At 46.4% G+C, this 13,922-nt stretch overlaps 1 protein-coding gene across 1 annotated transcript in view; it reads left to right on the top strand.

Moving 5' to 3' along the window:
* The first annotated feature begins 2,849 nt into the window (after window positions 1–2,849).
* The window catches only part of METRNL (meteorin like, glial cell differentiation regulator), a 15,690-nt gene continuing 4,617 nt past the window's right edge, over window positions 2,850–13,922 (top strand). Inside the window, exon 1 of the mRNA XM_031556298.1 lies at window positions 2,850–3,257. Coding sequence (XP_031412158.1) covers window positions 2,945–3,257 — 313 coding nt within the window. The 5' untranslated portion in view covers window positions 2,850–2,944. The remainder of the gene's footprint in view (window positions 3,258–13,922) is intronic.

Below are 13,922 nucleotides of genomic sequence, written 5' to 3'. Positions count from 1 at the left end.
CTTGTTGTAGATGGAAGTCCCAATAAACTGCAGAGATCTGAAGGAGATGATGGATGGCTCATCCGTCACTGTAACTGTGAGTCTGCTGCCATATCTGCCTGCTGAGAATTTAGAAGCAACAAAAACATGATGAACTTGGGGAAAAAAAATAGGAAAAATAGACCTCATTTATTTTATGGTATGGACCTTTATTTCATGGTATAACTGGCTAGCGAGAGCTAAGCATGGCATTAAACAAGGTTGATGTGGTGACATGTCATTTTGACTGCAAGCAAAGTGACAGGTCTGACTGGATGATGGTGGTTGCTGTTAAGTAACATTGGCGTGTATTTTGAAATCTGCTTAACTTCTGAGTCACCCTTTATTATAGGGCTTAATGTGTACAGGTACTTGTGCTTGATGTGTCTGTCCAGTGGCATCACTCTTGCCTGTGGGATATAATTGGCTTTCAGAAGATAATTTCAGAGTCCGCCCTGTTTTGTTTTATTTTGTTTGAGCAGCATGATTGTTTGAACAAAATGAATGTTGAGGCTTTTTTTTTTCCTCTGGCAGAAATTCAGTGCCTCAGTGCTGGTAGGATCACTTGCAACAGCAGTTTCAGTGCATGAGTTCAGAGTTTTGCCCCATGCACCTTCCCTCTGTTTAAACACTGAGGTTTTGGAGTGGAAGTTGCCAGTATAAGGCCTGCAGATCCTACATAGCTTGTTTTGATGTCCCGAGAAGGAACAAGTGATGCATGAGGGCTGTTCTTTTTTTTTTTTTTTTTGTGTCTCTGTGCAGTGGAATAAACTTCACACTATTTAGTTTTACTTATTCACTGCTTGCAAGAAAACAGACTTGTGTGTTTTCTGTTGAGTGGCATCACACTCATGCTGTGGTGAAAGCTGATTTTGTGGACCATATGTGGATTTACAGTCAACTTGAAATGTCCCACTGAACATGTCAAGCACTACCGAGTTGGAGGCAAGAGACCAGAGGTCAAAAACTTGTCCCTCGATTCTCCTCCTCTGTGTTCTTGATGTGGCTTTCAAGATCATTCAGAAGCACATGTTTGCAGGCATATTATTATTAAATATGACTTTTTGTCCTGAGCTTCCTCGTGTAACCTCTATCAAGTGGGTCACACTGACACTCACAATAATGAGTCACATCAACAGTAAATGCAAACCATATGTTGGTTTGCGTGTGTGTTTTTCACCCCCCCTACATCCTTCCCCCCATTTTACAAACAGTTTCTTGTTACTTTCTAAATGCTTGAATTTTAACCCCATTCAGCACGTGAATGTGTCTTTGGGGTGAAGAACTGTCGATTTGGAGGTTTCTGTTGAGAAACCAAGATTGATGTCATTACTTGCACTATTTTAAAACACATTCTGTCTTTGCCACAGATTTCCTGTGTACCCTTAGACAAGTTGTTTCATCCTTTTTACATATTTTCCTTTCTTGGTTAATCTGGTAAATGGGAGTTTCTCCAAAGTGCTGAACAGCAGATTGGGGAGCTGCATTCAGGGCCTCATTGTGGGTGGTGCTCTATGGGCGCAGAATAAGAGATCCTTATATTTGGGAACTGGGTTGGAGTGGACCGTAAGGCCCCCCAGCCCCACCCCTGCCATGGGCTGCCTGTCCCCCAGCTCGGGCTGCCCAGGGCCCATCTATGGCCTGTGGTACCTCCAGGGTTGGGGCCCCACAGCTCCATGTGCAGAGCAGTTCTGGGGCCTCACCGCCCTCTGAGTGAAGAATATCTTTCTCAATATCTAATCTAAATTTACCCTCTTTTTGTTGAAAGCTGTTCCTCTTCTCCTATCAGCACGCTCCCTGATACACAGCCCTCGCCAGCTTTCCTTTAGGCCTTCAAGTCCCGGAGCCGCTCTTTAAGTACTGGTAAAGATTAGTGCTTGAAGTCTGGGTAAAGAACCTGTGCAGGGTTGGCCCAGTAGCAGCAACATGCAGCAAGAGCTGCTCAGAGCCATTCCTGCTTTATGCCACGGACAAGCAGGCTGTAGGATTTATTGCAGGTTTCCCTTCAGCCTGAGCATCCCACAGGCCTGGGATCCCTATGTTGCTCCGGTCCCATCTCTGTGATTACTGCCCTCAAAATGACGGCTGGGGTGTTTGTTTTCTTGTCCCCGTGCTGGGCAAGGAGTGGTGATGTCCCGTTGTCCCAGCAGTACGAACTGGCCCCGCTGAGCACCCATAGCTCAGAGCCTTTTGGAGTTAAGCAGTGAAAGTGTAACCTCATGCTGAGGGAAGTAGGGGAGCATACTTGCGTGCTTCCTAGCTATGAATGAGGAGTGGGGGGAGGTCTTTTTCCCCACCTCCTATTTTGGAGACTGGGGTGGGAGTATCAGCAGCACCAGAGCATCCCCTTGCTCCAGCTCACGGGGTGAGCTTGGCTTCTCTCCCAGTTTCAGATCCATTGGGAATATAGACTTGGAAGAGGAACAAAGTACTCATAGAAAGGTGGGGTCAGATCTGTGAGGCTGGAGACTGTGCTGGTGTGAGCCACCGGGAAGGAGCTGCAGTGTACGTGTTTCACTGGTATGCACCCAGTCATTTGCCACAGCTCAGCTGATGGGCAGTAATCGAGGCTGTAGTAATTTAGCTGCGTTTGATCATGTGCTTATATCCTACTTAATGTTGAAGTCAATTATTAGTGGTTTGATTTTTTTCTTTTGGAAGACGATTTAAAAATTGTCCTTTAATATTAAGATGAATGCTTCTGGCAGCTGCCGAGCTGGCTGGGCTAACACTCAGCCCTACAGTAGATTTCCTGCGCTTGTTGATGTGGCTCTTTGAAGGTTTGAGGTTATGGCATTTGCTTTACTAGCTCTGTCATTTGTCTAACTTTCTCTTTCTTTCTTCCCTCAGTGGCTTAACTCACGAGTCTCACAAGAAGGATGTCGAACAGGTCTACCTCCGCTGTTCCGAAGGCTCCATAGAGTGGATGTATCCCACGGGAGCGCTCATAGTCAACCTGCGACCCAACACTTCACCCGCCTCCTACAAACATTTGACTGTTTGCATAAAGCCCTTCAAGGACTCTGCAGGAGCAAATATTTATTTGGAAAAAACTGGAGAATTGAAACTCTTGGTCCGAGATGGAGAGCGCAGCCCCAGCAAGGTGTACTGCTTTGGCTATGACCAGGGGGGGCTGTTTGTCGAGGCCACCCCCCAGCAGGACATTAGCAGGAAGATTACAGGCTTCCAGTACGAATTGATGAGCAGGGGGATTGCATCTGATTTGCACACAGTTTCTGGTGAGTTCTGGGATATCGGTCATGTTTTCACGTATTGTACTGGATGCAGAACAGATGGCAGAGTGAGTGAGTGAGTGGGAAAGTGGTTGGGTCTGAATTTCATGTGCTTTTAAGGGCATGTTTTATAAACAGGCTATTGCAGAAGAATAGATATATTTTTTTTAATTCCTTGTCGTTGTTTTTTGGAAGCTGGTAGCACAGGCTGAGCTCCAAATGATTTGTTAAGGGCTACATTGTGAACGGTTCTCCCCTTACAGGCCTGGGGTGAATCACAGGAACTGGCTTTACCCTGCAGTGAACTCCAGTGTGAACTGGGCTTCCGAGCCTTGCTGCAGCAGTTGGCTAACCGCTTTTTTTAATCAGTTTTTAAAACCCCATGCATGTTTTGAATAACAAACATTTAAACAAGGAGGAACTCCTTTTCCATTTTTTTTTTTTTTTTTCCTCTACGACTACTGCTCCTTGCTGACCCAATTATTTTTTTTGTCTCTGGTGTGCTCCTTCCTCAGCTCTTCCTAGTTCACTTTCTGGAGCATTGCTATGCAGTGGCAAAGCCTCCAGCAGGCTGACACTATGTGCACAGTGCCAGTGTTGTCTTCTCTCTCAACCACTCTGCAAATCAGGTTTCTGCAGGGAGGAGTTTTATACCAACAAAAGTTTGTAGGAAGGGGGAATGCACAAAAGAATTTACGAGCCTCAGAAGTCCGATACTCCAGAGACATTCGAGGCCAGATTGGATGGGATCTGGTGGTTGGCAACCAGCCCATGGCAGGGGGTTGGAACTGGATGTCCTCTCCAACCTGAGCCATTCTGTGATTCCATTTGAGAGCAAAAGCTGTAGGTGTAACCTAGTTGTGCTAATCAAGTAGGCAGTTTGAGTAGAAGAATAACTAGCATTGGTGAAGGATGACAGGGAAGGGGAAATTCTTTTCAGATAGGTGGTGTCTAATTCTCCTCCATGCAGAATCGCCTCTAGGTTTTATCCCTGATTCCTGGAAGGGGAGAAGCCCAGTGCAACCTGAGCAGCAACAGATGGAGGACAGTGTGTCCCAAAAGTCAGCCCAAGGAGCAGAGCGTAGGCTGCTGAGAGTGGGCAGCACGATACCTTGTGCTGTGGCTGAGATGCCACTTGATACACAGCAGTGTGGTTGATGAGGCTGTCGCTGTATTTCCAGGCTGCGTGTCTCCCATCCTGTTTTGGGTTGATGACTGAAGAGCTTGAGTCCCATTCTCTTCCACAACAGGACCCTGGATTAATACATTTGTGCATTCTTGTTGCTCTGCTGCCATGCAGATGTTGGCTGCTCAGATCTTTTCCGCAGATCTTGTTTCGACCCTGAAAACAGTTCCTAACAGCCAGATAGCAGTGGGCTGAGGGCTAATGCAGTAACCCTGATAACTGACAGATGGCGTGTTTGCCATGAAAACAAAAAAACGCAAATATTCACATATTTAAGTTGCTTTCTTCGCTCCTGCTCTGCGTGCAACTCGCAGGACAGTATTGAGGGCTGTGCGTTTCAAGTAGACTTCACCACTTCTGCACTGTACAAAAGCTGCAAAGAGGTCTGGCACCAACTGCAGAGCTGCTTTCTCTGTAAGATCATTTCTTCAAAGATGAATATGCTGTGCAGAATGCTAGCTATGTAGTAAAATTCCATCGCAGAAGACATTAAAGACATTGTTTGATCAGTTATTTGGAGAATGTTCCCAGAGTCAGTGCTCCTTTCTCTGTGAGGACGCAGATGCAGGCAGGCCAGCAAGAAGCAAGTCACACTTTACCAAGAAAAGTTAAGATACGTTTTTTTTTTTCCCCCAAAGAAAAGTTGAAATTGTTTTTGCATATGCATAAAAATAGTACAAGGGAAAGAGTGCTCATCCCCTCTGTTCTGTTCTTAATTTGCACATGGATATGGTTTCTTTTGAGCTTTGCTATAGTCGAGTGTGCTCACCATCTCAGTGCAAGCTGCGCTGTTCTCAGAATTCAGTACTCTTCACTCCACGTAAAATCTTGGGTATTTTTCTTCAGAGACTTTCAGCAGTCACACTGAGGGCTGAATCTGACTACAGCCTTCCTCGCCGATAGGCACATTAAACCACTTTTTCTAGGACTGCTGTGTTTTCAGCTCTGACAGATGCTGGTTGACTCTCAGCGCTGTTATAAAACAATGCAGGAGGCTTATCTGCTTCACGCTCCAAGTGTCTTGTTTGGACAGAAGAAGTGTTTTAATAGTTCATCAGCAGAGCCTTCAAGGCAAACGAGGGATCTCTATTGTATTTTAAATGATTTCTTCTGCCTTTTTTCGGATTCTGATGCTAGGGAGGGGTGATGGGGGGTGAAACACGATGGAAATGCCATGCGTGACTCTTTCCACTACTCAGTCAGATGAGCACTTTTATTCTCCTATAAATATCTATATGTCTGGGGAAACTGCCAAATAGCTTGCGAGGCTTCTATGGAGCAATGCATTCGGGACCCCTTGCAGCCTGTGGATCTTCTCTCTTCTGTAGCTGCTTCTGCTTTTAGTGTGAAAACCCCAGATAAATGCTCTTTGCTGATCAGTCTGTTTGGGGAGGAAGTCTGCTGCAGTCAGCGGTGGTCTCTTTGTGGTTGGGTGCCTGAAGCTTGTGCTTTGGTCATAAAAGACCCAGGTGTGGGGCTTGGTGATCCAGCCCTTTCCTTGTGCAATAGCTATTCCAGCAATCACTCGCAATTTCTCTCGACTTTCCCTCAACGGTGTGTTTGTTTCCTGGTGATAATTATTGTACTCTGCCCTTGAGTTTACTCTCTCTTCCTAACTTGGCATCCCGGCTCTGATTAAAGAGTGTAAGTCATCTGTTTAATACTTTAATGACCTGTTGTGTCCTCAGAGTCCTGACATTGCAGGGCGCATCAACAAATCAGCAATGCTTGGCAGGGTGCCTGTGGTTTAATTAGAAAACCTCAAGTTTTATTAGTTTGCAGCCATTCTTTCCCACTTAATCAGAGCTTTGCAAATAATTCAGCAGAAAACACACACAGGTTCTGAATAAGCCTTTCCCTTTTCTCGGGAAGGTTGAAAGACACGGCAAGTCGTTACGATTTTCCAAATTTGGGGAGCTTGGCTCTGAGTTTGCCTTACCACATTCTCTAAAGGTTTCCCTAATTGGAGGAAATATGTATTGTACACTGATATGCTTTAATCCAAATTTCTGAAATCTGGCACAGGATGGTTTTTAGTCTGGTGATGGCCAGCGAAAAAATGTATTTCACATCACTGGGAATTCGCAGTCCCATGGAAGGGTCAGCTTCACCATTCAGGCATCCTGATGGCTGTGTTCTCCCTGATACCCAAGGCAATGGGTAGTTGAAGATGGTTTTGTTTTCAGATTAGGTTTTGGGTTGGACCCCCACGTAATTCCCATCCGTGCAGATGGGCCATTGACTTCAGCGAGTGCTTTCAGTGGCTCTGAAGCCCAATGGAGGAACTGAGGCAGTGTGACATTTTGGCCCAAGGCCATCGAGAAGCTGCAGAACTCGTTTAGGTTGTTGAGTTCTGTTGATTCTAATCTCTTCTGCTGGGTTAAAATACTCCAGGGCTGTTATACTGGCAGGTAGATGGAGTTTTTGCCAGGAGCGTTCTTCAGCCATAAGCTCCCAGCCGTGTTCTGAGAGCGGTGATCCACCCAAACTGCTGGTCTGGGTCTGCTGGGATCAAATTCCTGTGGAAAGGGCGAAAGTCCCTTGAGAGTCATTTGCTTTTCCTGTTCTTCAGCTTGCTCCTCTACCAACCTGAAACAGGGCTCTGTACTTTGGCCAAGCGCAGGAGGACCAAAGGACCTTTATTTGCTCCCTGAGTTCTGTATTTCAGGAATATGGCATCCAAGCTCTGGATCCATCTTTACACAAGCATAATTTGCCTTTCCCATTATGCGCTCGTGGGGTTATCTGTAATTTGATTGTTAGGGCTCAGGAGGTAAATTGAAAGCACTTTCATTACCCACCCACTTTTGTGTAGTAAAGAAGTCAAACTTTAACAAAAATGGCCCTTTATCTTGATGGCATCTCCCCACTTAGTTTTGTTATGTTTTCTTTATTAATGCTGGGTACCTGGCTGAGAATATTAATAGATAGGAGGTCCTGTGCTCAAATGGGCATCTGAAAAACAAAGCAGAACTGGATAAATCCAGTTAACTAATGGAGGACAGTATTCAGCTATTTCCTGTAAGCTATTAATTCACTGGCCTGAGAAAGCAGACTGGAAATTAAGAACGCTTATTGGTATCTGGGTATGATTAAGAGCTTAAGAGCAAAGCTTTTTAGGTTTCTTCCTGTGTGAAATGATTTTGAAGCACAGTTCTGATGCACGGGCAGCACACATGCTCCACTTACACCCTCTTACACTGAGCAGGGCTGATGCTTTCAGGAATCAGTGAAGCTCAATAAGGCGAAACTGTTGAACTGAGAAGTCTTCAACCACAAATAAAATAAAACGGGAGGGATGTCCTAATTTAATCTCTCCTTCCCCCAAGCAAATGGGGGAGTCTCCTGTGGCCCCGCTTGCCCTTTGATGTTGCCAGGGCAGGAGCTGGTTCTGCAGTGGGCAGACGAGGTGACAGTGGAACAGCAATGATAAATACACAGCTGCAGGGGACAGGCTGTAAGAAAATAGCTTATTTTTGCTAGACTGGCCACGAATGCCGCTAGCTTATTTCCCAACTCAGTGGGCAGTCAAAACCAATAAGCAGTCAGGTGAATTGTGCGGGCAGCTGGGGCTCTGCTTTGCTCTGACCTTTATGTATTGCGGGAGATGGTCCCCACCACCAGGTCTGCAATCCAGCCGAGTTGCTTGGCAGTCTTTAATAATGCTCTGTGCTTGCTCGGCGAAAGTGTTTAGTTTGCTAATTCCTGAGGCTGTAGTTATAGAGGGGATGGGGGAGCTGCATTCCTCCTCCTGTCCCTCCACCTTCCTGGAGGAATAAGAAACTTAGGTCAGAATTTGCCTGCGCTGGGGGCTCGATTTGCAGGGTGGAAAATCTCTTTAGCTGTAATCTGTTGTAGAAGGCAGAAAGCATTCACTGTGACGTTATGTGAGTACCTGGAAGCCGCCCTGGGCCCAAAGCTGTGACTTGTTAAATATGCATGGGGAGCCTGGCTGGGTTTTCCAGTGCTTTAACCCATCCCCAGGATCGTCTGTGTGTGCAGGATGGAGCTCTGCCCCAGTGGGGCTGTCAGGAGATTTACACCAATGTAGTCAAGGTCTAAGTGGGAGTGAGAAATGTAAGGCAAAAAAAAGGAAAAATTCCGTGTAGGATAGGTCAATGATCTGAGGATGACAAGAAAAGAGGGGAAAAAAAAGAATGTATATATCTTAAAGCTTTTCCTGTTACAAATATAAAACCTAAAGTAAGTTTTTGCGGGGCTCACAGAGCAGTGGTATCACATCCATCACCTCCCTGTGTGGGGTTGAGCCCTCTATAAGAATGTGCTGACCCAGTAAACCTGGGTTTAAAACGACACTCACTGTGTTCCTTCAGAGCTTTCCCATGTACCAGAAAGAATCCACTTTCTAGAAGCAGGCAGGAGAAGGGCCTGCGTGGATGTGAATGCAAAAGTGCTATTTTTTCTTTTTTTTTTTAAGAATCACTTAATCTTTGATCTGTCATTACCCCGCTCTGAGGGTTTAACTTTAACCAACCACTCGTTACTTAATTCTATCCTGCTCCCCATAGGAGGCATTAATGGCCAGGAGAGCTGGGGATGGGGCTGCACAGTGCTGCTGGCACAGCTCAGCCCATGGGTGCTGACTGCGGTGCTCTGGCAGAGATATGGGAGACGACACCGTGTAACTTCTCATCTCCTGCCCTTGCACGCTGTCTGAACGGAGTGTTTTGTTAGCTGTCTGTCACAGACCAAACCAAACAAGACATCAGAACTTCCCTTATAACTTTGTTTTCCTCGATCTGGCTAGCGTGTGCTTTTACAAGGCTCTGGAATGGCATTTTCTTTAGAAGAAAAAAATATTTTCGCAGTGAATTTCAGGAGGGGATGATGAGCCAAGCCATAAATCTTTGTTGTTTTTCAGTCAGAAGAAATATTTGCTCTGTCTTGTGCTGCTGGGGGGTGCCGAGGCTGCATGGAGGTGCGGTGCTGCAGCTGTGGGGCAGGAGCAAAACCAGACCCCAGGTCCTGCAACCCTCAGGGGATCTCTGACCCCCAGCATCTCAGCCCCATCCTTGTGCCTGCCCAGAGCTTTCCATTCCTGGTCTTTGATGGAGCAGCAGGGGTTCAAGGAAGGACAAAGGAATTCTCTCGGGGACAAACAAATTGATTTTATTTTTTAATGGCTTTATATTTGTGTCTTGTGGGCATACAGCAGAGGTTCCCAGCAGTCACTTGCTTTCTGCTTTTCTATTTAATTGCAGGGAGAGAGAGAGAAAGCAAAGAAATGACAGGTGGTTACTGAGGCTGCTTGCACAGGAGCATGTGAGAGTGTAATTGCTTCTTGTTTGCTGGGCTCTATTTGCTGGTGCAATTTGAACAGAGGGAATTAAACCAAAGATTTGGTTTACTCAGTACAGCTATTTGGATGTGATACACTGCAGGCTTGACTGTAACTGAGGATTTTCATAGGACTGGTGATGCAAGGGGTAAGTGCAGGAGCTCAGTTAAGTGCTGACCTCGCTACTGCTGCACTAATGTTGTCCCAGTGAGGCTCTGCCATGAGTTTTTCTCCATCAGCACCAAGCCTGGAGCCCAGCTCCACACTGGGAACGAGTGGGAAGAGACCAGAAGGCAGCAATGGAGGCTGAGCAATGGCTGCATGTGGCAGGAGGAGAAACAGAGAAGGGAGAAGTTGTTGGGGACACGCAGTAGGCAGCCCAGAGGAGATGGGACAGCAAGAAGCGTTGTGAAGTTATGACACTTCTTGGGATTTCTCCTGGGTTGGAGCCACTTGTGCTGGGAGGTAGAGTTTAATAGTGTCTGGTGATGCTTGAATAAAAACTGCTGTGCAATTTCTTTTGTTTCTTTCCTTTTTTTTTTTCCCCTCCTTTCAACAAATGGCTGTTTGTGTTTCTAGCTGACCTTTCAGCTCATTTGTCAGAATGGGTGCTGCATCTTGGAACAGCAGAAAGGCATTGACTCTGCAGTGCAACCCCAGAGAACCCTTACATGCTCCAGAGATGCTGAGCCAAGTTTCATTTTGAAAGCTGTTGCAAATGCAGCTTGCCTGGTACCAAATCTCTCCCTCAAACTGTTTACATAAATAGTGTTCCTTGGTACTTAGGACTTTAATACCTTCTTGGAAGACATTTCTGTGAAAAGATAAATTTCTGGTTTATGGGCTCTTGTCTTGACGTTTCTCAGAATGCGAAGGTCATCACATCTCTACTGGTGAGGTTTACAGTGTGCTTTTTTTATTCTGTGCAGGAAGGATGTGGTATTAACTCAATTCTCTTGGCACAGTCCGTGCCACAGCATGTGAAAGTCTGCATTTCATTAAACTTATTTGCAGGTTTAAATAGTTCTTGGCCAGTGGTTTCTATTTTCCAAGTTACTTCTGGAAACCTGTACACATGTGCACATTGAACCAAATGTTGGAAATGAGCTAAGGCAAGGGGCTGGAGAAGGTGATTTTTTTCTGAAGATATAAAGCAACGAAGATCCCTGCTTCAGACACAGAAGTTAGAGGTGGCTCTCCACTGCAGCATCATTGCTTTGGACCAGCTGTTGAATCATCATCTTGTTCTGTACCAAATATTGGCTGAATTGTGGTGGTAGAGGGAGGGAGACACTGAGTTCTTTTTTGCTTAGCACAGAGCTCAGATTAACTTTCCAGCAAATAATGGAGATGGTTCTTTCTGCCTTCAGAAAAGCACTGAACTGTTTCTGTACAGTTTATTCATAGCATCAACCTCTTGCTTTAAGGAGCACAATCCTTCCTCACCCCATATGATGTCCATTGAGCCAAGGGGCTGGGATCAGCACAAGCCCAAATGTTGGGTTTGCTCCCCAGCTTGGCATTTTCCTACTGACACGCTAGGAAAAGTGCAGTGCTTGCAGAAAACCATGTAATCCTATCCCATGCGAAGAACAGGAAAGCCTTGTAAAACAAAAGAGTGATGAGAGAGCTCCTCTGTGTGTTGTGACTGGGTGTCCGTGACTTCCAGCCCAGCTGCTCGACGTCATCCGGCCACGTTTTCCCCTTGTGTGTGGCTGCAGGTATTGTGTTAAGCACAGGTGTGCTGGATGTAGCTCTGCTGGTTTGAGCTCCTGGCTAACATCTCCATTTTATATTTAAAAAGAGATTGACATGCAGATGTGCTGATGTAGCTTGGAGTGGTGTTTCACTCTGGGAGCTGTTTGGAGGGTGAAAGTTATTCTGGCTTTCTCTGGAAGAGCTTTCTGAGGGGGTAGGAAAGCTGGAGGTACACTTAGAAAGATGATTAGTCAGGGCCGAGTGAACCAGCGGTTGCCAAATTTTGTGACAGGAAAGCTGTCCTTTCAAAAAGGAAGCCTAGGCAAACTTGACAAGTAAGAATTAAAAGAATTTATTCAGCTTTTTAATTAGTGGAAGTAGGATCAGGGCAAGATCTTTTCTTTTTTTTGTGTGCTCATATGATGTTTTGCCCTTAAGCCCTTGTGCCCAGGCTGCATGCAGTAGTTGGTTGAGCCATAGTCATTTCTGCTGAGGGCTCAGAAATACGACTGAGAAATGCAGCATCATTGGAGAAACCACATTTCTATTTTTACCATCTGCTCCCGGAAGCCTGCGCTCTGCGTTTCCAGGAAGGACACTCATCCTATGATGCCCTTTCCAGTATGGCTGCAATTACAGAGCTGCCAACAAGAGTTTGAAGGGTGTGGGTGGGTATTTTTTGTTCAGCCTGAACCAGTGCTGATGTCAGGCTGGCAGCTTTCATCATGGAGGCCGAGGTGCTGCAATGCTGGCTGGCTTGGTTTAAAGCAGCCTGGCCTGCAACAAAACCCCCAAACCCCTTTGAATGCCTTCTGCTGAGCTTACCAACAGGAGGAAGGGATGCTTCTTTTAATCAATTGATTCAAACCTAGGGCTAACGAAGTGCTCCAACCCTGCCTGGGCCTCCTCAGGAGCTTTTGATACTTGGAATGTCTGATTGCTCTTCAAAAAGTTATTCAGAAATACGAATGCACGTGGGTGATGTACGGCACGAGAAACTGAAGTGCTGATGAAGCAGCTGTGTGCCTCCCTCCTCCACACCTCCACCACACCGCACGCGTGTACGAGCTGAATGAAACCAAAGGGTATTCCTCAGTAAGGTGGTTTTCTGCAATTACTTTGCAGTCAATATTTTCACTTCTGCTTGAAGATTGTCTCTCTTCCTGTGTCTGCTGTCAGAGCGATGATGATGTTCAGCAGAGCCTAGCTGGAGCCGTGGGGTGGATGGGGAAGGTTGGTGGAGGTGAGGAAATACAGCTCTGGGATGGGGTGTGAGGACCTGCAGAGAGATTCATCCATTCTTCTTGATGGCATGTTAAGCAAATGTAGGACAGACCGAGAACTCCTTTTCCTCATTGGTTGGAAGCTGGTTTTGGGTAAGCTGAGGTTGGTCAGGCCCTTGTGTGGCTGCTGAAACAAACGTTTCAAGGGAAGATCAGACCTATTTGTGTGGTTTCTATGAGGTCTGCAGCATGGGTCGCTATGGATGGGTCCTGCAGGGAACTGTTATCCTAAACCACAATGATGTCCCTTTGAATAACTCTCACCTCCCTCTTCCAAATGATAGAAGACTTTCATGGTGCCCCAAACCAAAAGTGATGTGTGCCCTTGGAAAGGGCACCACCTCCCCACAGCCCTTGAAGCGGTGAGGAGACCCAAGCTAAACTGCAGCACTAAAGGTGCCCTTAAATCCATCCCCAGGGTGGGAAGAGGCTGTCTTCAGCCATCTCAGCTCTTTGGCACTGGCCTCGTTGGGGACCACCTGGAACTCTATGCCCTCCTTTGGGCCACGTCTGCCCCATTCAGAGCATTTCAGCCTCCCTATAGAGAAGATCAGCAGCATGCTCAACAAAGCTGTTGGCCAACAAGTGCAGTCTATTGTTAGCATCGCTGCGTCCTCCTCGGTAACATCAGGTTCAGAGGGCAAATCGCTCAAAGCAGCTGGGACATGACTGCTGGCTCGTGAGGAATGATGTAATTACATCTCCCTCTGCGGGGAGGTGAATAGAGAGGCCTTTGGAGGCACCAGGCCGCGGGGTGGAGGGAGAGGGCTGCCTCAGGTTACTTCAGGTCAGGATACTGTCAAAATCCATCAAAGGCATTCCCAGGAGAGTCGGCAGCCGACGTGCACAATGCAGGCTTTATGCCACAAGCGGTGCGGTTGAGTTATAGGCATCTGGGCTTTAGAGGGCTTCAATAAAATGTTGCTTTTCTCTCTCTTTTTTTTTTTTTTCCTTACTTCCCCTGCTGCTGTGTGAATCAAGGCTCTTTGGCTTATTGAGTCTAAAGGAATTAGTGCAGCTGACGTTGGTGTTGTTGCTGCAATTTCGGAGCTGTGCTTTGGGACATGAGAACCTGGGCAGACCTCGAGCTGTCCCCAGGGAGTCGGGCATTGGGCAAACACAGCCTCTTGTTTGGCAACTGGGCCCTTTGCTCAGAAAATGAACATCTTCAAACCTGCTGTGCATGTGTGAAATGTTGGTTTTCC

This window comes from Meleagris gallopavo, chromosome 20 (genome assembly GCF_000146605.3).
Source record: "Meleagris gallopavo isolate NT-WF06-2002-E0010 breed Aviagen turkey brand Nicholas breeding stock chromosome 20, Turkey_5.1, whole genome shotgun sequence".
NCBI lineage: Eukaryota > Metazoa > Chordata > Aves > Galliformes > Phasianidae > Meleagris > Meleagris gallopavo.
This window is presented reverse-complemented; position numbering and strand designations above follow the sequence as displayed.